Source organism: Apus apus, chromosome 3 (assembly GCF_020740795.1).
Source record: "Apus apus isolate bApuApu2 chromosome 3, bApuApu2.pri.cur, whole genome shotgun sequence".
In the NCBI taxonomy this organism is placed as follows: Eukaryota; Metazoa; Chordata; class Aves; order Apodiformes; family Apodidae; genus Apus; species Apus apus.
This window is the reverse complement of record NC_067284.1, coordinates 96,191,391-96,214,696: the sequence shown is the minus strand read 5'-3', so window position 1 is coordinate 96,214,696 and position 23,306 is coordinate 96,191,391. Positions and strand designations below refer to the sequence as shown.

Here is a 23,306-nt window from a genome sequence, read left to right as displayed (position 1 = left end):
CACAAGTGACCTTCTGTGCCCTGTAAATGGGCCCCTGCTCATCAGCACCGGCTGTGTGCTGATCCAGAATGAGGACCCCCAATCTTTGGTGACTATGAGGAAATGATGATGACCTGATGCATTTTTTCCCTCTGGCAACTGCAGCTGCCATAATGGTGGTATGAGGGGGGTTTTATTTTTTACGTTCTGGCAGCACAAGTATTATCAGAGGCTACAATGGCAGAGCAGTAGCAAACCCGTGTCACTGCTGGCAGATCAATGCTTCACAGTCAGTATCTGTTATTAACAGATTGATAGCCTCTCCAAAACATTCCTAAAAAACAAACCCATGACATTTTGGCCTCATTTTCCAAGCAAACAAGAATTATATAATCTTCCTGTCCAGCTGCTCCATCTTCGTATAACAGTTGAATACATGGCTTCAACTAAATTTGATAGGAAATTGAAAAATCTCAAAAACATGATTTCTAGAAATTTAGGGAATCCATAGAACACATAGCCAGGGAAAAGCAATCTTCAAAAGATGTACTGCTGATGAGTCAGCTGACTTCAAAGAATCATGGAACTACAATCCCATGACTGGGGGGAGGAGAAAAAGAGAAGGAAAAAACAGAAGCTGCATGTGCATTTTCTGGGCAACACCTAAGGAGCCATGATGGCAAAACATTAAAACGGATCTGTCTGAGAGGCAACTCTGAGTTATGCTGGGAACAAAAAAGACGAAGGATGTTCAAAACACCCTGCCATAACAATCATGTTTTATAGCAGCTATTAAGACTTTTCCAGTAATTCAAGAAATGAATGAGTCTGTGCTAAAAGATGCTGGCAAGAACGAAACAAACCAATATGGAAAGCCAGAGTTACCACTAGACCTCTCATTACTAAGGAAAAGATGTTACAGCAGCCCTCTGTCTGCAGTGCAAAGCCCATCACCATCACTATGTGTTTACTAGCACGTTTATGTTTCTGAATGCCGGTGGGTTGTTTTCAACGTGCCATCCGAGTGTTCTGAGGCTGCATTCATCTGATTTAAAAAAAATAAGACAGCTGTTTTGAGGGCTGTTGATTTTCAAGGAGGCCTTACTGTCATTTGTTTGTGTCACAGATTCAGCAAGGCCTTGAATTCATTATGAAATTAAATGAAAAGTTATGACAGATGTAAAACTTACCGTTTTTAATTGGAAGCATTTCTCTGAAATTAATTCAGTCTTTACTCCAAAAATGTGCAGAGGGTGGTTAAGATCCCATGTGGGATTTTTTGCTAAAATAGAAGAATTCATTACTTTGCTAATTACATTTTTGACCATTGGAATTTTTTTCCTAATTTCTGAGCAGAAATGCTACACCTGGGATGGAGCCCTCTGCAATTTCCTTTTTTTGTTTGTTTGTTTGTTTCTTATGTTCATACAACCACCAGCAGTTTCAGTGACCATCTACTACAGTTATGTGCAGATGTTACTTCACTGCATGGAGACCCTTCCAAAAGAAGTGTGACCAGCAGGTCAAGGTAGTTGATTCTCACCCTCTGCTCCACTCTGCTAAGATCCCATCTGGAGAACTGCATCCAGTTTTGGAGTCTCCAAGATAAAAGGGGCATGAAGCTCCTGGAGCAAGTCCAGAAGAGGGCCACAAAAATGATCAGAGGGCTGGAGCACCTCTCCTGTGAAATCAGGTTGAGAGAGTTGGGGTTGTTCACCCTGGAGAAAGCTCCAGGGAAATGTCGTTGTATCTTTCAATACTTAAAGGGGACCTATGAGAAAGGTGGGGACAGGCTTTTTAGAAGCGTCTGTTGTGATAGAACGAGGGGTGATGGCTTTAAACTGCAAGAAGAGAGATCTGGATTAGATATTAGAAATAAATTATTTCCTGTGAGGGTGGTGAGACACTTGGAACTGGTTGCCCAGGGAAGCTGTGGCTGCCCCATCCCTGGAAGTGTTGAAGGGCAGGTTGGATGGGGCTTGGAGCAACCTGGTCTAGTGGGAGGTGTCCCTGTCCATGCAGGGGGGTTGGAACTAGGTGATCTTTAAGGCGCCTTCAAACCCAAACCATCCTGTGACTCTGTGACGATGGCTTTTACCAGTGCCTTGCGCAAATGGCCAATCAACCTGCCCAGAACTTTCCCTGGCAGGCTTGCCAAGGGAACAAGGTGCACGTAGGGCCCATTCGCAAAGGAAACCGCTTCTTCCGGGCGCTGGGGAGCGCGGGCGCCCAGCGGGATGAGCCTGAAGCCCCGGCCGAGGGGCGGGGCGGGGCCGGTGCGGGGGCGGGGCCTGTGCGGGGGCGGGGCCTGAGCGGGGGGCGGGGCGAGGGGCGGGGATTGTGGGGGGCGTGGCTCGGCGGCCCCGCCCCGCGGAGCTGTCCAGGGCGGCGGGTGCTGAGCGCTGCCGCGCCGCCTCGTGCCGCGGGCGGGGCCGGCGCCTCCCGCGCCTCCCCGCGCCGCTCCCGCCGCTCCCGCCGCTCCCGCCTTTGCGCCGGGGCCGGGGCCTGTGGCGATGGCGGCGCGGGCGCTGGCGCTGCTGGCGGCGCTGGGCGGGCTGGCGCTGCTGCCGGGCGGGCGGTGCGCGGCGCCGCTGGCCGACCTGCGCTCGCAGATCTCGGGCGTCGAGTCGCTGCTGGAGGAGTTTCGCCGGCAGCTGCAGCAGGAGGAGCCGGGACCGCCGGCGGCGGGAGGCGGCGGCGACGGGGGGCGGTGCGGCGGCGGCGGCAGCAGCTTCTCCGCCAGGCCCGACTCCATCATCCGCACCAAGGACTCCATCGCGGCCGGCGCCACCTTCCTGCGGGCCCCCGCCGCCGGGGCGGGCTGGCGGCAGTGCCTGGACGCCTGCTGCGCCGAGCCGCGCTGCACGCTGGCCGTGGTGCAGGGGCCCGCCCGGCCGCGGGGCGCGGCGGAGCAGGCCTGCTACCTCTTCAACTGCACGCACCGCGGCCGCCCCGTCTGCCGCTTCGCCCCGCACCGCGGCTACAGCACCTACAGCCGCCGGCCCGCCGGCCTCGCCCCGCCGCCGGGTAAGGGCCGGCCCGAGGGCGCTTGGCGCGGGGAGGGCTGCGGGGCGGGCGGCGGGCGGGAAATGGCGGCAGCCGGCCCTGGGCGCCATTTGCCGCCCCGCGCCCTGGGGGCCGCGGGCAGGGAGAGGGAGTCGTCCCTGCGGCTGCCCCGGCGCCGGGAACGGGCTCCCGGTTCCAGAGGCAGCGGCCGCGGGAGGGGAGGCCGCGCAGCCGTGCCGCGGGGTGCGGGGTGCGCGTTCGGCAGGAGCCGCCCCGCACGCCTCCGCCTCTGCAGCCGCCGCGCCGGGCGACCGGGAGGGTGAGCCTGTCGGCGGGCCCCGCACCCCCGGGGAGAGCGGGCAGGTCGGTCGGAGGGGTCCCGCCAGGGTTGGAGGGTACTGGGCGTCCTGGAGGGCGCGAAGCGCTGGCGCCCGCGACGCCAGGAGCCGCTGGAGTAGTTGGAGATGAGCGCGCACCCTTCTCCTCAGGGGTGCTGTCCGAATGGCCACGGCTCAGCGGGTTTCCTGGCAGCCTCAATTAGCGTTTTTCCTTCCTAAGAACGTGAGAGCTAGGCTGAAGGAGAGCAGGATGTCTCACGGGCAGTCCAGCCCAGAGACTCCGTATAACCAGCCACCTCTGGAGTCGCATCAAAAGCAGCAGTTTGTCCAGCCCTGAAGTGTATTCAGGAGCACCACCACCCAGAGCAAGCAGCTGTGGATGAAAACAAGTCCCGATGTCTAAATTTGGAGCCTGTTTCCTAGCATCTGATCCCAAGAGCTTACGCACACTCCCCCTCCTCCTGTTGTTTGCCAGTTGCATCTTAGTTCATTTTGTCTTAATTTCATTACCTCCTGTTGATAATACTTCCCTAAATGTGTTCCATCCTCTTCAGCAATACATCTCAAGCAAATTAGCTTTGAGGGAAGGAGGCCTAGTGATGGTGTGAATGAAAGCAGCGTGTCCAGATGGTGCTGGCTGTTCCTGCTCCCTTGGCACGGGAGACCTCAGGCTTGATCCTTCGTCCAGTCCTGTCTGTTTTATGATAATCCAACAAAGATCCCCTGGAGATAAGAGAGAAGAGGGGTCCAATTTTTAGAGGAGTTATGATGCCTAAATGGTTTTTGCAAAGGGCATGGGCGGGTAAACTAGAGAGCTATAGGAAGGAACTTGAGGCAGTAAAGGTGATCTTTGGATGTCAGAACAACACGAGGTGTGATACATTTTCAATGGGGGAAATATTAAATCCACAGTACTATCTATGTAGCAACTTTGGGGTCATTATGTTCTACAACTGTGGATGCACTTGCAAGATAAAAAGTTTGTGTAAGACTAGATTTTGCATCAAAGTCAGAGATTTGGGCTTCTTTGAAAACCTTTGAAAATATCTTCAAATATCTTTATCATTTTGAACTGTCTTAATTCCATTAAAACCTGGCCCTAATGTAAAGTGCAGTTATGGCATATGGCATGTTATAAATAATCCTGTTGTTAAAATCATACTCTACCTATTAGAAATCTTTATTTAATTCCTTGAGTTCTTTAATTTTGGAATTCTTGAATGCCATGCCTTTCTGGCAGCTTTCCTGACTATCAGCACTGGGCTTGCAAGGCAATTTCAGTTCCTAATCTGCAAATTGCTCTGTGCCCTGTTTGGTTTATTTAAAAATCTGCCCTGTGAGTGATGGTGGTATTGGAAATAGGGGATTATGACTTCTTAGTGCAACTACAGTGGAGCTGGAGCACAAAGGAGAATGAACTTTTATTCACACATCTGTCAGCCATGGCACAGACCAGGAGAGATAAAATTAAGATTGAAATGTGTTGCTATCTGATGTTATGTTACCACTGCATTCTTGAATTACATTGAAAAAATAATCTGGACAACAGTGCATCATCACAGGATGATGAAGGCACATCTCTTTTATCTTATGTCACCCCATGATTGAACTTAGGAAAGAACTCTTCATTTCAATATTTTCTTTCACAAGGGGATCCCATTTTACCTGTTCTTTTTTTCAGAGTACTGTGGTTTTGAGTCTTCTGCTATTTTCTTTTTGATAATCCCAAACCAACATTTATCCATAAGCGTGGTGTCCTTGTAATTCCAAAATATTTCTGAGCATCAGTATTCAGTGATCTCTTAGGGTGTTGTGGTTTCATTCATGTTAAGGATCATCAGTAAAACAAAGCCAATTGCTTATTTAATTCTGGGAGCAATGAATGACATATACATATTCTTCTGATCAAGTGTGTCTCTCTGCACTTCCAGAACAGTCAGCAGTGGAGTGAATTTATGAGACTGAACATTTCAGTATAAATCTGAGTCCTTCACTTTACACCCAGTTTATGCTGGTTTGGCTGTGGATTTACTTTGCACTTCCAGGCAGTTTGTGATGTGTTAGCAATGAAACCCCATATGCCTATACAGAAAGAAAGGTGGGGGGTTTTTTGCCATTTTTAGGCAAATTTACATTTTTTTTACATAGAAAGAAAGATTACTTCAGTGCCTTACCAAAAATGTCTGACCTTCCCTCTGTGCTGCTTACTAGTGATGAGCAGTGGGAGGATTCGACAGTAGGGTAAACTAATACCAAAGACATTCAGGAATCAGCAGTGAAATAACCTTTTGTACAAAGCCTCATTCAAACAGCTACCTGGCAGCTTCATTATTGGCAGGCTGGGTGTCTATAAAGAATGGAGGAAGCAAAATTGATCAAGCCTTTCATGTTCCTCTCCTAAGAAAAAAGTGATGCTCTTAAGGTTGTAGCCCCTTTTCTAGAAAGCAGCCAGGTCAGCATCTCAGGGTGTTGATCTGGTATATCAATTTCATATTGCTTATTTACTTTCAACCTAAATTAAGTTAAAAACAGCAGTTAAAAGTTTCTGAACTTGATCTTCCTGCTAACCTGTGGATGATAGTCCTTTACTCCCGTGAGCCATGGCTGTAAGTGGCTCCTGGGTATGCCTGCCAGCTTTTATATGCTGACTTCTTAGAAGCACGTATTTCCCAAATTTTGAGGTGTTTCAGTTATTAAGGATAATGTACTACATTGCTTAAAACTTGCTGTGGAATAAGAGCTCAGTAGCCTCTCTCCTCCCATGCCAGATGTTTCTCAGTTTTTTTTTTCTTTACTAGAGCAAAAGATGAGCTGATTTGCCATTGATTTACCTTTCTGAAGATGTTCTGGTGGCTTACAAACCAAGGCATGGTGCCTCCTTCCTTTGGGACCTCACTCACCTTTTTAGCAAAGAGCTGGCATGAATTTGTGTGACCTGCCCCAACGTGAAGTGGTCCTGCCATGGCAGCTCGGGCTGCTGGACTATAGTTATGCCAGGAAGAGAATATTCTTATTTGGGGCCACAGGAAAGGGGAGCTTGTCTCTGTCCCTGTAGGTATTGATTGAGTCATTTACGAGACAGGTGACATGAAACCATGTTCCAATGTAGAAGTGCCAGACTGAGCTGTGCTGTTTCAGACCCAGGTCAGTCTTTTTCTGACAGTGATCAGTAAAGAATGATGTGAAGACTGTGCATAGCTCATCTATACCAAACAAAAGTTGCCCTGGCACCATAATGATGATGTTTATTAATGATGAGGAGATGTTTTTGCACCTAAGCATTGCTTTTTAAACATAGCTGGTTTTGAGAACCGAGTGTATACAAAATAGGCAAAGCTACTTTGCCAGGTGGATGAGCAAGAACTGTTTCATACTTTCTATTATTAAACCCTGTTTTCAGTTATTTGTAGTTTTTCTGAACTTAAGGAATTTGCCTTGCAATTTTTTATGCCTTACTTACTTATGCAAAAAACAAGAAATAAATATTTGCTGTTTAGTTAGTGATAAAAAATTGTCTTACTGCTCAAATGATTTCCATGCCTTCAGGCAAGTTCTTGAAACTGGAGAGGGAGAATCCCTGCACTGATGGGGTAGTGTCTTTTCTTTCCATGTGCAGCTCTGTCCACACTGAGTGAAATTACAGCTTTGTGTTCAGTAGATGCTTTTTTGAGCTTAACATCAATATCCTCTACAGGAGAACCTTTGCAGAGGTCAAAGAGCAGAAAGCAGCCTGGCACTTCAGGGTGCCAGGAACATCCTGTGCCCAGAGGAGGAATGAAACTTACACAGGGAACTGCAGAAAGATACAATCATATGGCTAAAGTTGTCAAATACTGACTTGTAGAACTAGATTTTATCCCTCTCTCTTCCCTGCGTGGCCTCAAGGTTGCAGAGCAAATTACTTAAACCACTTCTCACAAGCCACTTACTGTACCATGGGTTTTGTAATTCTGACCTGAGAATCCTGGGATAACTGGCAAAAGAATATAGTACTCACAATTTTAATCAATAATAATTGTATTTTGTATATAGCAGAATGCTACAAATCCTAAGTAGTCTGAAGATCAAGCTTTTAATGTCTTAAATTAGGCACTTTAATAATTGGTAATTTCTGGTGGTTTTTAATCATTATGTGCACTGCTTCACCAGGATGCCAGTTATGTTAAGTAAGTTTTTCACTCTTGCAATGTTTGTATTAAAAAAAGAGACTAAAATTCTGTTAAGATATGCAGAGTTCTGTAAAAGTTGTTCAGTAATTGTTATATGAATATGTATGTAATTCATATTTAAATCCATTTTCCTTTGTTCAAAGTAGAAGACTACAGTGGTGCTAACAAACTTGTTTGGTGTGTTAGTGAAACATCCATGTACATAGAGAGGTTTTCTATGCAATGTGCTTCTTATGTAGCAGTTAATTCCTGAAGACATCATTGAATGTAGAACAGCTGACTAAAATTTAAGTGGATAATATTTCACCTGACAAAATGTGCATTAATGAACATGTCCCGTACTTCAGGAAGTTGCAGAGTAGTAAATCAATACTTTGACCGAGAGAGAAGTAATTTTTATATAAATGATCACTCAGTTTCCCCTGGTAAATAACTGAGCTTCTCTTTTTTCTGTTGAAGAGGAAGAAGAATACGACAAGCCTCCACAGTGCAAGGCAGGACAAGATATTGTGCTGCAGTCACCTGTGGACTGGGTGCTTTTGGACGGCCGAGAAAGCTCAGATGACCATGGAATTGTGCAGTACGAGTGGACGTTGCTGCAGGGCGACCCGTTGGTTGAAATGAAGGTACACACACAGTCACACGTGGCCACTCCTTCACAGACTGTTGTTATAGCACAGTTTTAAGCGTAGAGCTAAAAATATACTGTGTTCAAATAGATACGGCTACCAGGCACCAAAATTAGGATGAGTCTACAACTTGAGCATTTATGTCATAGAACCATAGAGCAAACCAGGTTGGAAAGGATCTTAAAAGATCATCTGGTCCACCCTTTTGTGAGTCAGGGACCCTAGCCAAGATTATCTAGTGCCCTCTCCAGTCACATCTTGAAAACCTCTGGTGATGGCTGTTCAAAAATACTGGTTGAGCCACTGCCACCTGCTGTTGAATGTTCTGTCTTCTACTGCGAGATCCACATCTTGAAAAGGGTGACTACAGTCAGCTAGTTCTGAACGACTTGAAGCTGTATTACAACTTGAAACTGTCATGAAAGGACCACTGAGTTTATCTTTGTTTATTAATTTATTGGCTTGAAAATTAAAAGGTCAAAAAGCTTTGATAAGGAGTGTGAATAGCCTAATACACAGAATAGATGCTAGGTTAAATCTGGATAAAATGAGCTTTTTATTATCAAGAGTTGTTAATTTAACCCATCATAGCATTATTTACTTTAAATGGGAATTAAATACTCTTTAAATTAATCTGTGATGTAATAATATATCTAGTAAGACAAAAATTAAAAGATAATTTTTAAAAATGACATTCATGTTTTTACTTTTTCTCAAAGTGACTCCATAAAAGAGAGACAAGTCTTATATCCATTTAAACTTGCAAAAGTTACATTAATCTTAGTGATTTTTTTATATTTGGTAACAGAAAACAAACTTGTTTAAATAAATACTTTCCCATTGTGTTCAAATGAAGAAGGATTTCTCCTACAGATACTTATCTTGATGTTTATCCATTATAATTTAATTTTTAGAGTTGAATTAATTATTGTGATTTTTTAAAATACAGTCATCGGTTACTGTCTTTAGTGATTTAGTTGCTGTCCTGAAGTTGCTGTACTTCACATAATTTATTCCTACAAAGTGGTATATGCATCAATAGCTTCAAAGGGGAATGGACTGTGTTTAAATAAGATAAAAGGCAGCTGTTGCATTTCACTTATGTACCAAAGAATAAATAGAAGGCAGAGGAGGGGGAAGGACTGCTATAAAGAGAACTTACTGTATTGTAGAAGGAAGCCAGTGGAAATGTTTTTTTCCTGTTGTAACTGCTTATTGCTTCTTAGATCATTTGCTTCTCAGATTGCCACCCACATGCTGTAGCTGTGCAGCTGCATGACTCTTAGAGGCAATTACGGATTGGGTTTTTTTAAATGCTGATTACCTGGAAATGTGCTGTCTAGTTTGAGCCAAAGTTTGTCAGAAAGCTGATACAGTCGAGCATTATTCAGGGCAGAGACAAAAAGGAAAGCACTGAGGTCCCTAAGAGGAGTGGCAGCTTATTCAGAAGTCGGTGACTGTTTCTCTGGCTCTGCACTGAGAGTTGGATTCCACAGCTCATGAATTCTAAATACTGTATCTGCTCTTCCAGCAGTCATGGTAAAGAGCAGCAGGTGTTTTCTTAGAGCATATTTATTTCTGTAATACACTAAAGAATTAAATTCTAAGAGGTCATACACTCTATCAGGAGGAAATCAAGAGCATTATCAGATAACTGAGTGCACTCACATAAATAGAAAAGGAAAGAAATTTCAGTTAGGAAATTTACTTAGCAGAAGAGAAAAATGCATTTATCAATACACGCTGCTATAAACCTAGGTCTAGGACTCTATTATCATATTTATCAAACATTTATCTCTTTAAGGTATGAAAGCAACTTTAAGTAAGCAAACCAAAGATCTTTATTGAATTTTGTTTTTATTATTAAAGATAATCACAGAGGATTGTAACATACCTTTCACTTGCTTATAAAAACAGCCCTGTGTGCTTCATTTGTAAAATGCACTACATGTCCAATAAACCTGCATAGCTTTTTTGTAGTTACTGAAGTATACGTTACTGAATTCTCAGACAGCTGGAGTTATTTCTGACTGGAAGTTGTCACAAGGTTAAAAAAAGTTCAACATTTACAAATACCACACTCATTTTATACAAATTTCTCAGTTGCTATTGTACTCGTAATACCAGTTTGGTACCTCTTTTAAATGATCATAAAATAAGTTATTTGATCAATTTCTTAATGATCTAGTGCAATTTAAGTTGTTTCTGTAGTTGTATCACAAGACTTTCTGAAACCTAACATGTTAAGTTATTTCTGGTTCAGAGCAAGGAATGGAAATTCAGCATGGGGCATGGAAAAACTCGGACCAGCATTTTTGAAACTTAGAAGTGACTACATCAAAATCATACTGGACAGAGGTGGACAGCTTTATTAATAGAGCAATTCTATAAGTCACATTATTATAAAGTATTATATAGCAAAAGTAACTTCTGTGGATACATGTTTATTTTCTACAGACTAACACAATAGAAAGCAAAATACTCTTAATATTTTACTGCCTACTCTAAAATTACATTTCTAATTAGTGAAAAAATGAGTTAAATACATGTTTCCATTTACTCTCCAATGCTGAGATCCACAGCTCCAGGTAACTGAGTGTACCTTGAAAACTAGTACAGAAATGGTGTGTTTATTTTTACAAATGGATGCAAAAAAAGTAAAAATGTCACCTGTTAATACACATGCTTTAAGTATTAATCTGCATGAAAAGCATTGATGTTCCCTGTTCCTAGAAGTTTATGGACAGATCCTTTATACCCTTTTTTTTTAACCTCTGTGTTTCTTTAATCAGGTACCACAACCAGGAACACTGAAACTATCTCACATCCAGGAGGGCAGGTATGTTTTCCAGCTCACTGTGACAGACACTGCAGGTCAGCGGAGCTCTGACAACGTCTCTGTGACCGTTCTGCCCATGGTGCATTCTGCAGTAGGTAAGGAAATGACTGGAGCTGCCACCTGTGGGACATTCAGGGTATGATACTCAGAGCAAGGGTCTTGATGGAGGCAGAAATCTTGTTCTCTATTTCTAGTGTTTTGTTTTGCCCTTATTCCTTACATAATGACATCTCTCAGTTTTGAATTGCTGTTTCAGGGTGAGGAAGTAAGCAAGCATCACTTGTTTATTAGAGTAATAACAGTTTCAAGCACTTACAGGTTCATCCTGATATTGCTAGTCAGCATGCAGGGTTGGAAAAATGAAACACTGCCTTATGTAACAGTTCATTGTACAGCCAGACAGCACGGGGAGTGTGACAAGGCTTGAGCTATAGGGAAGATTCAGTTAAAAGCAATTAATAGTGTGATGCACAGTCTAATTATACTATTGGTCTACATCTAAAAGGTGGGATCATTCCTTGTTTTAATGCATTTAAGCTTTTCATTGTAATGGTTGTTATCAAAGCCTTATGTTACTTTGAAACTGGAATTGACCCATTTTAAAACTAAGCTTGAGGAGCATGAAAAAAAGAAGTTAAGTCAGATTTCTGTGGCTGTCAGTGCTGCATTTTTTCATGTAGTAACTTTTTGTTACATTGTAATTAGCAAGTTGCTAATACAGATCTGCTGGTCTGGCAGACAGTAAAGGTTAAATGGCATCATCACTGCTTTCAGCTGAACTGATGCAAATTTTGCTCTGCACCAGTGCAGTGTCTCTACAGGAAAGGGTAGTCCCAGTGGCAGTAAACTAGAATTAAAAAACCTATTATGAATCTGTTTAATAATGCCTGTATTCCAGTACTGGATGATAGAATTGTATTCATGAATGTTTAATTCAACTAAAGCAGCTAGAGAGATTTGCTGATTTATGTATTTGCTGCTGTGGGTATCTGTGGTATCTTTTGGGTGGAGCACACAGAGGATTTGCTGCCTGTTTTCTTTTTCTAATTTCCCAAGTCCGTTTGCAACACAAGTGCTTCTGCTGTAATTAAACAAGGCTGTGGTGCCTTAATGCAGGCCAGACCAGTGCTATTATTAGTACTGAAATTTAAGACTTACATTTTCTAAGTATGATTTTAGGGGTTTTAAACAGGTGCCTGTGCTCTTGCCATACTTCCCTTAGCATTGCTCAGCTTTTTAGTACATGGCAGGATAACAATCAAAAGCTGTGACTTGCTTATGCAAATTGATTTGCTGTTACCACATTAGCCAAACACTGAATTTGACAGTGCTTGACAAAGCAATGAACTACACCACTGCTGGAAAGCCAAAAGCAGAGATGTAAACTTTTAGTAATTACAAGGTCAGAATGGAATTTGGGAAAGCTTTGAGTATGCAAAATGAAATCAGAAATACTCTTCATTTCCAGGGGAATCTAAATATTAAAGCAGGCAGCAATCAGTTCTTTCTGTCGAAGGTCACTCGTAAGACTTTGTGCTCACTCTTGTTCTGGCATGTGCTGTATTGGATTCAATAGATTTCTCATGGGAATGAATGACAAACATATTGACAGAAATACAGAGTGGGTATGTAGTAGGAATTATTTGTTGGAGGAATGCAGTTAAAAACATAGAGATGTAATTTACTTCTTTTCTGGACTGTTTTCTGTCTGTTAAGCCTGGGAAGATCTACTTTCAGTTTAGGCCATGTCGTGGTTTGGGCCCAGCATAACAAAAGGAACATCCACATGGCCACTCACTCAACTGCCCCCCCTGCCCTCACACACACACACACACACTCTGGGATGAGGAGGACAAAGCTCATGGGTCGAGCCAAAGGACAAGGAGGGTTCTTCACCGATTAAGGTCGCAGGCAAAACAGACTCAACTTGGGGAAAAAATAATAATTTAATTTCACAGTAATCAAACCCACACAGGACACACACAACAAGTGCTTGCATATGTTACCCCACCCCTCCCTTCTTCCCGGGCCCAAATCACTTTGTTCCCCGGTTTTTCTCCCTCCTTCCCCCCAGCGGCACAGGGGGACAGGGGGTGGGATTTAGAGTCAGTTCACAGGCTGGTGGTTCTTGCTGCGCCATCCTCCTCAGGAAGAAGGATTCCTTACAGTCCTTCCCTGCTTCCCCACGGGGTCCCTTCCATGGAAGAGAGTCTTCCACAAACCTCTCCTTCATTAATCCTTCCTACGAGGTCCGGAGCTGCTCCAGCCTGGGCTTCCCACAGAGTCATGGGCTGCTTTGGGAACAAACTCCCCTGGTGCCGGGGTCTTCCAAAGCTGCGCAGTCAGAGTCCACAGGCAGCAAATCCTCTGGCCACAAAATCCAAGTCCACTGGCCAAGTTCACCCCTCCTGGCACCTTCAGGGAACGTTCCACCATGTTCCTCCATGAGTTCAGGGGGACACCTGCCATCTCGCCATGGGTTGCAGGGAAACTTCTGCATGGGCACCTTCCTCCCTTTCTTCCTCACCAACCACCAGCACCGCTCTCTTCCACCAGCACCACTCTCTTCCCTCCTGCACAGCTCTTCTCCCCTAAGTGCTTCTCTGCTCGGGTGTTACGTTGATTCTTTCATATGTTAATCACAGAAGCACATCCATTGTCCCTCTAATGGCTCCTTGGTTGTGTTTGGAGCAGGGGGAGTTTCTCAGCTTCTTATGGGAGCCACTCCTGGGGCCCTTCCCCTGCTACCAAAAAACCCACCAAACCAAATCAGAACAGGCCAGCAGAGTTTAAAGTGCTGTAGGGGTTCCGCAAAAGGTGTAAGGTGCTACAGCCTCCAGGTTGAGTATTCCTGTAGTAAAGAGATTGCCAGAATAGTGATGTGGGTTCAAGAAAGAGCTGTGAGCTCAGCTTCTGTGTCTGCAAAGCATCATATAGCTAAGCCTGGCCCATATTCAGCTTTCTGCCTTGTTCATGGTACTTCTTAGCATAGTGGTACTGCAGGCTTTAGTCCTTGACTCAGTATTTTCTGCTTGGATTTTGGTAATTTGAGAATTATTTCTCAACAGCCTGTGTCGGGGTTTGCTCTCGCTACCAGTTTATCTGTGATGATGGCTGCTGCATTGACATCACGTTTGCTTGCGATGGCCTGAGACAGTGCCCTGATGGATCAGATGAAACTTTCTGCCAGAATTGTAAGTGTGCCAGGCCACAGTATAGAGTGTGAAAGTAACCACAGCCTTAATAACCACAGGAAAATGGTAACCCTTCTGTGGCCTCTCTCCCCGTGAGCAAGCAGCTTGTACTCACCATAGAGCCTTTCATTGGAAACAGTACATGGGAAGGTTTAATGTCTGCATACAGCAGATGCTCAGAAATTAACTCTCTGATATTCAAAGCATATCAAAACTGTCCCAGATCCCCAAATGACAGATTTTCCACTAGAGTCCTCAATTTTTAAAAGATCAGTTCTTTACTTTCATGATGGTTCTGGAAACAAGGACCCTGACTTTGATCTGAGAGGGATTCTGAGAGGTGTGCTTCAAAGCCCCGTTACACACCTTGCAAGAATCTGAAATACTGAAATGTGAGCACGTAGGGGAACCAGCTTATTCACCATCGTGCTCTTCACTTTCATTAGTCATCCTCAATATGTGCCCATGCTCAGCTGAGTGAACAAAAATCAGTGGGTGAATTGGTACGATGACTAATGACTCTTTCATTGATCATTCCATTGCTGGATTTCCCTGGAGGGTTCCTGTGTGTGTTCCTGCTTAAGAAGTGACAGCGGGCAATTGTTAACTTGCCATGTGACAGGAACTCATGTTTCATCATGTGTCTGACCTGGATGAACTTTTTTAGCCCACCTCAAGGCCCGTATCACAGGGTCTTCCATCAGAACACTCCCATTTTCTTCAGTTCTATATAAAAATTATGATTTTTGTTTCTGTTAACACAGTGAGCCCGGGACGGAAGACGGTGACGCACGCAGCTCTTGGCACTACTCAGCAAAGGACTGTGGGACTGGCGGAGAACATGGATGAGAACTTCTCTGTGGAAAACACCCTGAAAACCACTGCCAGAAATCAACCACTTCTTTCAGTGGATGCAGAAATGTCTAACCAATCGCTTTCTCAGGGACCAAAGAAACAAATCAGTGGATTTGTGCCAGGTAAGAACTGAAAGGAACCAGTTTCAATAAATCTTTTGAGGAAGAAAATATCTTGCACCTTACATTTAATTAAATTGTCTTTTGGTGCCTGACGAGTAAAAATATGCAAAAGTACAAAATGCAAAAGAAGCTTGTAATAATTAAGTTACAATTAGGTTTTGTTTTATCAAGTTAAGTCTGGGTCTTACCAGGTGCAAAAAGAAAGTTCAAATATAGAAATGCTGGGAAAAGAATAGAGTCTTACAGAACAAAACATGCAGTGAGCTAAATACAAATTCTGCCACAGGTTCCACTGTGCAGGCTGATGTATAAGGCTCTACAAAGCCATCGATGGGTGCCTTTAGGAGTACATAACAAAGTACTGTTCTTGGGTGAGAAAAATTGCATCTCTCTTGATGCTAATCAATGACCATTTTTTTTCCTCTGAATTAATATCTTGATTATGATGGGCACTTTTTTCTGAAGTGTGTCTTCAGGGCACGAGAAATCTTTTATCACTATAAAGAAGGCTTAGCCCTTTGGAACAAACAGCTCCTGATCCGCAGTAATGTGGTTGCAAATCTGTTGTGAGTCAGTGTAGTGATGTTAGAGTCACCAACCCTTGCTTTGGTAAAACCCCCAAAGCTGCAGTGAAACTGCTGTATCTTTTAAGATTTTCGCTGGTGAACTAAAATTATCTGAAATGGCAATTTAATGAAAGCACAATTGCATGCACAGAGCCTAAGATGAGTGCAAGACCTCCCACTTTAATTCCTTCAGAGTTCAGACTGATTCTTGCTGCCCAAGATGCAGCTGATTATGAACAGCTTTATTTTCTTCCGGCAACAGAGCAGTGCGCAGTGCCCTCTGCTGCTGACTATTGTAAAGGGCACCTCCATGGTTGGCACTTTAATGTTTCTTCAGATTCTTCAACTTTTTGTGGAGACCTATAAGGGAGTGAAAACAATGTTCTTTAACGACTGCCTCAGTGAATGTGTAGGCAGTGATAGCAAAATCTTCTCTCAAGTGTTTCCCCCTTTTCTTGCAGCGTAGATGACCTTGGTGCTCCTTATTGGAATGACTTAAAACTCAGTAGTCTGCCCCAAGCCCTTCTTGCTCACAGAGACACCTTATACAGGGTCACCCAAACTAAACATCAAATTGCCAGAGGGCATTCCACGCTCCAGTGGAAAGTCAGCTAGCTGCTAAGTAGGTCTGGAAAACCACTGGGCTTGTGAATCCAGAAATAAAACCAGAACTGAGGTAACCAACCTCGGCAACCTATAATCAGAGGTTGTAACTGGAATTGCACGTGAAAGCACTTTTGCATAGTCCTTTTCTGTGTTTACCTGTTGCACAGTAACTTCCTTGCACCATTTTTGCTCACTGCTTCAGTGATGATTGTAATTCCAGAAGCTGTTGTAATCTTTTTAAACAGGCAAGATTTTCAGCTGATCATTTCTGGTTTTAATTCTTGTGGTTTTAATACTGCTCTTTTGACAAGGCTCAGTTAGAATTTAATTCCAGTTAAATGATACTTAAGGATTTCCTTGTAGAATAGAAGTACCCAGTCCTTACTGACCCAGCTGCTCAATATTTTTAATCAAAAAAGCAGCAAACAGCTCAGCGAGTTTTTAAATCACATACAGATCAGGTAAAAGGGTGCATGTGGTGAGACATGAAGAGGTGGTGGGTACCTGGGTCCAAAGGGCAACTGACAAAATCTGCTCCGAGTTTCCGTCTTCTCATGCAGACACACTTCATAGGAGTCACATGCTGTACATTAATGAATCCCTGGGGTCAAGAGAGGTTCAAGTCCTGCCCCACAGTCTTCATGGAGTTGAAGAGACAAGCATCTAACCTAGTCCTAAAAATCCAGTCAGACCTATTAATCACGTTTCTCTCAATTACTGCCATCTCAAGGAGGTTGCAGATCAAATCTAATAATTAGGTGCTACAAAAATGAGACACAGAAATACTGGAGCAACTTCATTAAGCGTGTCTGGAAAAGTGTTCAGGAGGGCAGTAATTGCTAGACACATATTTGAGGAGAGAGAAGCAGCAAGGAGCAGAAATCATACCAACTGCCTTTAAAGTTCAGCAACTCCAGTGGCAGAAAATCCTGTTCTGGGGTGGACTGTCTCCTGAGACAGTGCCAGACCTGCTGCTGGTGCCAAGGCAGAACCTCTGCCTCCAAGTCATACTGTAAAGGTTTTTGCTGGACCGAGACAATAATGTTGCTTGTTGGCCTGGAGTTGACTTTGCAAACATCCAGGTTCCTGATATACTATTATAAATAGATTCCAAAACTAAGCTTGAATGATTTTAATGTCAACATGATGAAAAGGTGTCTACTTAGGATATATATTAAGGGATATGGCTTTACAGTGGCAGCAAAGGTTCCAGATTTTCACTTAAGAGCACTCCATTCAGGGCCACATTTGTCTTACTTCTTAGTTGGCATTTGCAGATTGTCATGGAATTATAAGCCAGGAAGGAATATGTGATGTGCTTAGAGCCCGTGACTGCAAGACAGAGAAAGAGAAAATGTTCATACTCAGAGTAATTTACCTAATGCAGACAGCACATGGCACATTATAGGAGGCTGCTAGATGTGATTTGTTTTGTGTTGGTTTTTTTTTACATTTGTTTTTATTACAGTAGTGGTTAAAATTCCAATAAACACAGTCCCTTCTGCTACTTACCTCCCTGTAAGCAGCTTTTATCTCTGAGAATCCAAAAAGGTGTCCAAGAAATGGACCTCCTTGTCAAGGACCACCGTATTTATCTTTTCTCATTTTGAAAAGGAGCTGCAATGTTTTGGGCTGTGAAATAGTTCCTCGCAGCAGGAATATGAGCTTTTTGCCTATGACTGTAATACTAGAGGAAATTTGTCCTAGAATCTCTTTGCTCCTAATAGTTTCTCTGTTCCAAATTTCTCTTAACCTGCTTTCTTTACTCCAGTAGCCCCTCCTGTTTGGCTCTTAGTACAAGTTTTTACGGATTTACACTTAGCATGAAAGTGCAAAATTATGCAAGTCCAGGGTGAGGACTGTTTGAAACTTCTATCTGACCTAGCAGGGCATCTGTTTGCAGTGAAGAGAAAAGCAAAATAAATAAAAAATACAAAAGTCATCGATTGTTGACAGTGGGTGAATCTTATTCTGCACTCCTGCCCTTCTAGTGGGATTTCTCTACAGCAGGGTGACTCCAGGGGAACACCAAGTCTAACTTAGAAATAACCTCCTCAGGCACTCAGGACATGGAGTCTTCTGCAACAGACTTATGGTATACTTTTTCCCAAGCTGGAAGGCCATACATTTTCTTCCATAGTTGGGAGCAGATACAGGAAGAGACATTTGATAGCAATAAAGGAGTCCTTTCCCTTTGCAGGCTTATCTCCAGAGTGAGGTAACGCAGACTGCAGTTCCTCCAAAGGCCAGCACAGCATTTCTGCATGGCTCTCCCCAATGTGCTCTGGCACCCTTTTCCAGTGAAGCTTTCAAGCCTGGCTGCATATTCTGGCACTGCTGCACTTGTAAATGAATAAAGCAAAAATATGTATAGTTGCAGCAAAGCACACTGGAGTGAGCAGTGGGCTGGTTTTTAAACAGCAAAAGCCAGTCAGGAAACACGGTCATGCAGACGGGTTGAATTCACAAGCAGCCTGAAGATTTGCACTCCCCAGCACAGCCAACTCGAGTGAATAAATCACCATAACAGCTTTGCATTCCCCTGGCATGGGGTCTCTGCCTCTCCCAGCCTGCCCATGCCAGCTGTTGTGCAGTACTGTCCAGGGCTGGGATTACAGCATTTGACTGAGTGCCCAAGCCTTAGTCATGCTTTTGCTGCACAGGCATCAACAGGAGCAGTCATCACTTAGATGTCTAATGTAGGGTAGTTTGGAAGGGCTATAAATTGCAGTTTCCTAGGCACAGAATAGAAAATGAAGAGCAAGTGAAAACAAAAACCCACATAACATGCTTTATGTCAGGATCATAAACCTGTTTGGGGAAATCTCTGTTTTCTAGTTGATGACAGTAAGATGTTGAGCAGTACTGACTCTTGATAGCCCCTCCACTCCTGTAGGAACTGCCACAAGTTTTAACAAAACCCTATAAGCTTCATCAAAAGTATTGTTACTCTTCTACTTGCCCAAAATGTTCACTCTAAACTTCTCTCCAGATATATTTGTCAAATGTCTTTACAAGCAATTGATATAAATATTCCCTTTACTTGAACAGCAGGTGAAAAAAATTATAAAGCAGGCATGCAGATCTAGCTTTGTCATACAGGCTGGAGCAGCTGAAAGAGCTGATGTATTTTGGGAAATACCAAAATCAAGACAGATACTAGTTTAGTTTAATTTGGGAAAGACAGGAACAGGAAACAGCTGCTGGTTTTGGTCTGAATTGCATTCAGGCTATTTTGCACAGCTCTGATACCATACAGGGAGCTTAAAGCCAGCACAGTTTACACTTATGATTTCCTTAAGTCCCCTTTATATGCCAGAACAACCTAAGGAGCCTGAATGAGAAGGAAGGCTGTGGCTTGTTTCTAAGGCTTCTCCTAGCAGGTGAAGTTCATGCACCCTTAGCCATAATGGCAGGGCAATAAAGCCTGGGAGGCTGTGTTTTGCCTTTGAGTGGGGAAGTTGGCACTAACCTTATGCCAGTATCAATTAAACAATTTAAGTTTTAATTAAAGGCTGTGAGTGTTTGCTGCTGCACTGACAGGGCTGTGTTCTGCAGCGCTTCGGAGCCGGTGGCGGGTGGGAGTGACGTGTGGCGCACGTTCCAAGCTCATGGACTTAAATACTTCCTTAACACCCACCCCTGTATGAAATTCCAATTACAACATTTCATGTTTATGTTTTACAGATCTTGTAGCATAGTATGTTTCCACTGGCATTGTCACAGTTCTGAGGGCTGCCAGCAAATATATCACAGCACAGTTAAAGTGCGCTTCAATATTTATCAGTAAAGAACAAATACAGTCATTGCATCTAAAAACATTGGCATATTTCTGATTTTTGTGAGGGTGTGTTGGCAGATTAAGCTGTCATTCTTGCATGAAGCATCCCCATAGCTACTGGTGTTGGGCTTTGGTGAGAAGGCAGCAGGGAGGAGTCCCAGCTGAGTTACTCTTTACTCCTGTGAAGCAAAACTGCAGCAACTTGCACTTGTAGAACATTTCTTGGCAGCAAACTGCCAAACTGTTGTCTTTTCTTGTGTTGTTACAATGCTCTTCTGTATCTTCTGTACCACACAAAACTGAAGTGACTCCCAAATCTCTGAAATATTTTCCCCATCTATTTTTATGTCTTCCAAGTACATAAATGCTGCATCTGTATGTGCCAGGTAACAGGCATAATTAAGGTAATTTGTGTAGCCAGCCTATGTGTTTCCCACTTTACACGGTACAAGGGAGATCAGCATAATTCAAAATGGCCTCATTTTCACATATATAGATAACTGCTTTTGTAATGTTTTAGCTCAGATTCTATTATGGAAGTTCATAAAAGACAATTTATATCCATCTCTTTTTTCAGTGGAAGGTGACCTACTTGGATTTGGTTGAGATGCGTTGTGGTTTGCAATGGAAAACTGAATTTAAATTTTAGCTTGACTTTGACATAATTTTAAAAATTCAAGTTATACAATAGGAGTCAGAAGTTCTTTAACTGTTTTCTTTCTAATGTAAGTGCTTTTACAATACTTAATACTAGTCACAAATAGGACTTCCTTAGTCACTGAACTACAGTATTCCCTTATCTTGCTTGACTGTGCAGATAGCAGTTCCTCAGGAAAAAGAGCAGATGATAAAAATGGGAAGGGCATAAGTGTGCCAAAGAGAGATCAGCTTGGAGGTGGTCGTCCAGTCCCAGAAACAGGTAAGACTGGCCATGTGAATTCATTTTGAATTGAATTAATTTTTCAGTAAGGTGCTATCGGTCTAGACACTATAGCTGCAGATGACTAGTCAAGGAATTAATAAGGTACATGCATATTCTGAGTTGTTCCTAACTTGTATGATTATACAGTTTACTTTTTTCAGCATGATTTGCTCCAGATATTAGCATCTAAGAGATAGACTAGCCCTATTTTTAAAGCAAAATTTCAGATTTTCTTTACCAATTTTTCATTGTATTAAATAAAGTGTAATTTCTCTTAACCTCATTGTAGGTGCTGTGTTACCCTTAGCCTTAGGCTTGGCCATCACTGCTTTACTGCTGCTTATGGTTGCTTGCAGACTGCGTTTAGTGCGACAGAAGCTTAAAAAAGCTCGACCCATTACATCTGAAGAGTCTGATTACCTCATCAATGGGATGTATCTCTAAAAATTTGATTTAGGTCAGTTGTTTTCTCCCCTTTCTCCTCTGTCCATGAACCTCTTGCCTCTATAAAAGGACCAAAACCTTTAGTTAAGTTTTGAGTGTGGAAGAAACCTATGAGATGAGGAACACGTTCTTCCCCTTTGGTGGTAAAATAAAAGTGGGTAGATGTCTGTGCTCAGGCTGCAGCGAGTAGCTCCTGTTGGCTCTTGTGCAGAAGACAGTGTGAGATGGGGACACCCCAGACTGGATGCAGGGTGCCCTCACCCTCCCCACAGTAGCTGGGATCCTGGCCATGGCAGAGCATGCCCCAGGGCCAGGGCACTGGAGCAGCCAAGGCCTGGCCACACTGGCCAAGGCGTGGAGGGAAGTCTGTGCCACCCTGCTCTTCTGAGTGCTGCCACCACTGTGCTTTGCTCTGGGGACCAGGGCGCTCCCAGCGCAACGCGTCACTTCCCTGTCCAGCAGAGGCTGATTTGTGTACTTCCCAACGGATAGACCAGGAGTATTTTCATTAAATAATTTGTCTTGCTTTGTTAATTAAAAGCAATGGCTACCTAAGCACCAGCTTTTGTAACAAAATTTGGGATTTAAGGAACAAAGCCTCTTTTCTTCATTTGTAGCGCAAACCTCTGTCCAGCTAACAGAGTCACACTTACTAAATGTTATAATGAAAAATACAAGTCCTCAGCAAGTGAGTTTGGACTGACCAGTGCTCGACAGCAGTTCTGTGCAATCCCAGAGGGCTTGTTCAGCCTTTTCCACCCCTAGCTCGACACCGCACGGTGTGAGAGCGCAGCACGCAGCGGCTTTTACCTGAGACACCGGAGTGTAGGATTCCTGCTGGTTATCCCATAGCTCCCTGCAAAGCTTGAAAGCTTCGGCGACCTGCCCTCGCCTCAGCGAAATTCTCATAGAATTAGAGCAAGTAATTGATATGTGTGAGTGAACCTCAGATGTGTTAACAGTAAAATGTGTACAGTACCTGTTATATATACTTACATATATATACACACCGTGCTGTCTGTCTTGTTTGACTGTCCAAGGATGTCACATTCATCACAGGTCCCAATAAAAACAGAGGCAAACAAGACAGGCATCTTTTTGTATGTCGTCTTTTGTACTTCAGTAACTTTGAGTCAGCGAGAATATTGCCATGGTATACAGATAGTTCTTGAAGTTGCTCGTTACTTTATGTAAATTAGATCTAATAAACTTATTTTATTCTTATATTTCTTGCATTGTCTTTATTTTCAGCTACCAGCTAACATTTGTGCTATGAGACCATAGTGTGAGAGCAGACAGAAGTGCATTTCTCCTCTGTGAAACAGCCTTAAAAGAAGCTGGAACATGTATGATGGAGGAAGTTGAGATATTTTGTCCTAGGCAGAGAGAACAGGGTGTCTACCTCCAAGACCTGTCTGTCGAGCAGGACAGCAGTCACAGAGCTGGCTGCTCAGGGAATCCAGTGCCCAGTGCTCCTTGCTCAGAGCCCTCCTGACATGTCTGGTTGCTCATACGTCAGCATTACTTTGGGTCCACAAGACCACCTGCTGACACTGCCTATTTCTAGCTTGGGAGAACAGCTTCTCGTCCATCCCAGCCTGCAGCAGGCATGGCAAATAGTACAATACTCAAAAGACCACATTTTATAGACAGCCTTCTAGCAAAGACACACTGCCTGTTTGGTTGGGAGTATTATTTCCCATCATTGAAGTTTACTTGGGATTTTAATTAAGTATCTTAGTCTCCTTCACCATCTTACCATAGCAGCAAGAAAAGTGGTCTTTTCTTACTGTGCTCATAATGCTCCGATTACGGAAACCCATTCCTCTGGCACGCAGCCAGCAGGAGCACAAAAG

At 43.5% G+C, this 23,306-nt stretch overlaps 1 protein-coding gene across 1 annotated transcript; it reads left to right on the top strand.

The window, feature by feature from the left end:
- Positions 1–2,492: 2,492 nt before the first annotated feature.
- On the top strand, positions 2,493–22,674 carry LRP11 (LDL receptor related protein 11). Its single transcript, XM_051615486.1, has 7 exons — positions 2,493–3,006; positions 7,952–8,118; positions 10,914–11,055; positions 14,029–14,154; positions 14,919–15,131; positions 20,902–21,003; positions 21,296–22,674. Exons 1-7 carry the CDS (start codon positions 2,493–2,495, stop codon positions 21,448–21,450), a joined length of 1,419 nt encoding a protein of 472 aa, XP_051471446.1. The 3' UTR covers positions 21,451–22,674.
- The last annotated feature ends 632 nt before the right edge of the window (positions 22,675–23,306 follow it).

Coding starts and splice junctions, on each gene's coding strand:
- LRP11 (XM_051615486.1), top strand. CDS start 2,493: ATGGCGGCGCGGGCGCTGGCGCTGCTGGCGGCGCTGGGCGGGCTGGCG. Junction 11,056..14,028: donor CATGGTGCATTCTGCAGTAG/GTAAGGAAATGA, acceptor ATTTCTCAACAG/CCTGTGTCGGGGTTTGCTCT. Junction 15,132..20,901: donor AATCAGTGGATTTGTGCCAG/GTAAGAACTGAA, acceptor TTGACTGTGCAG/ATAGCAGTTCCTCAGGAAAA.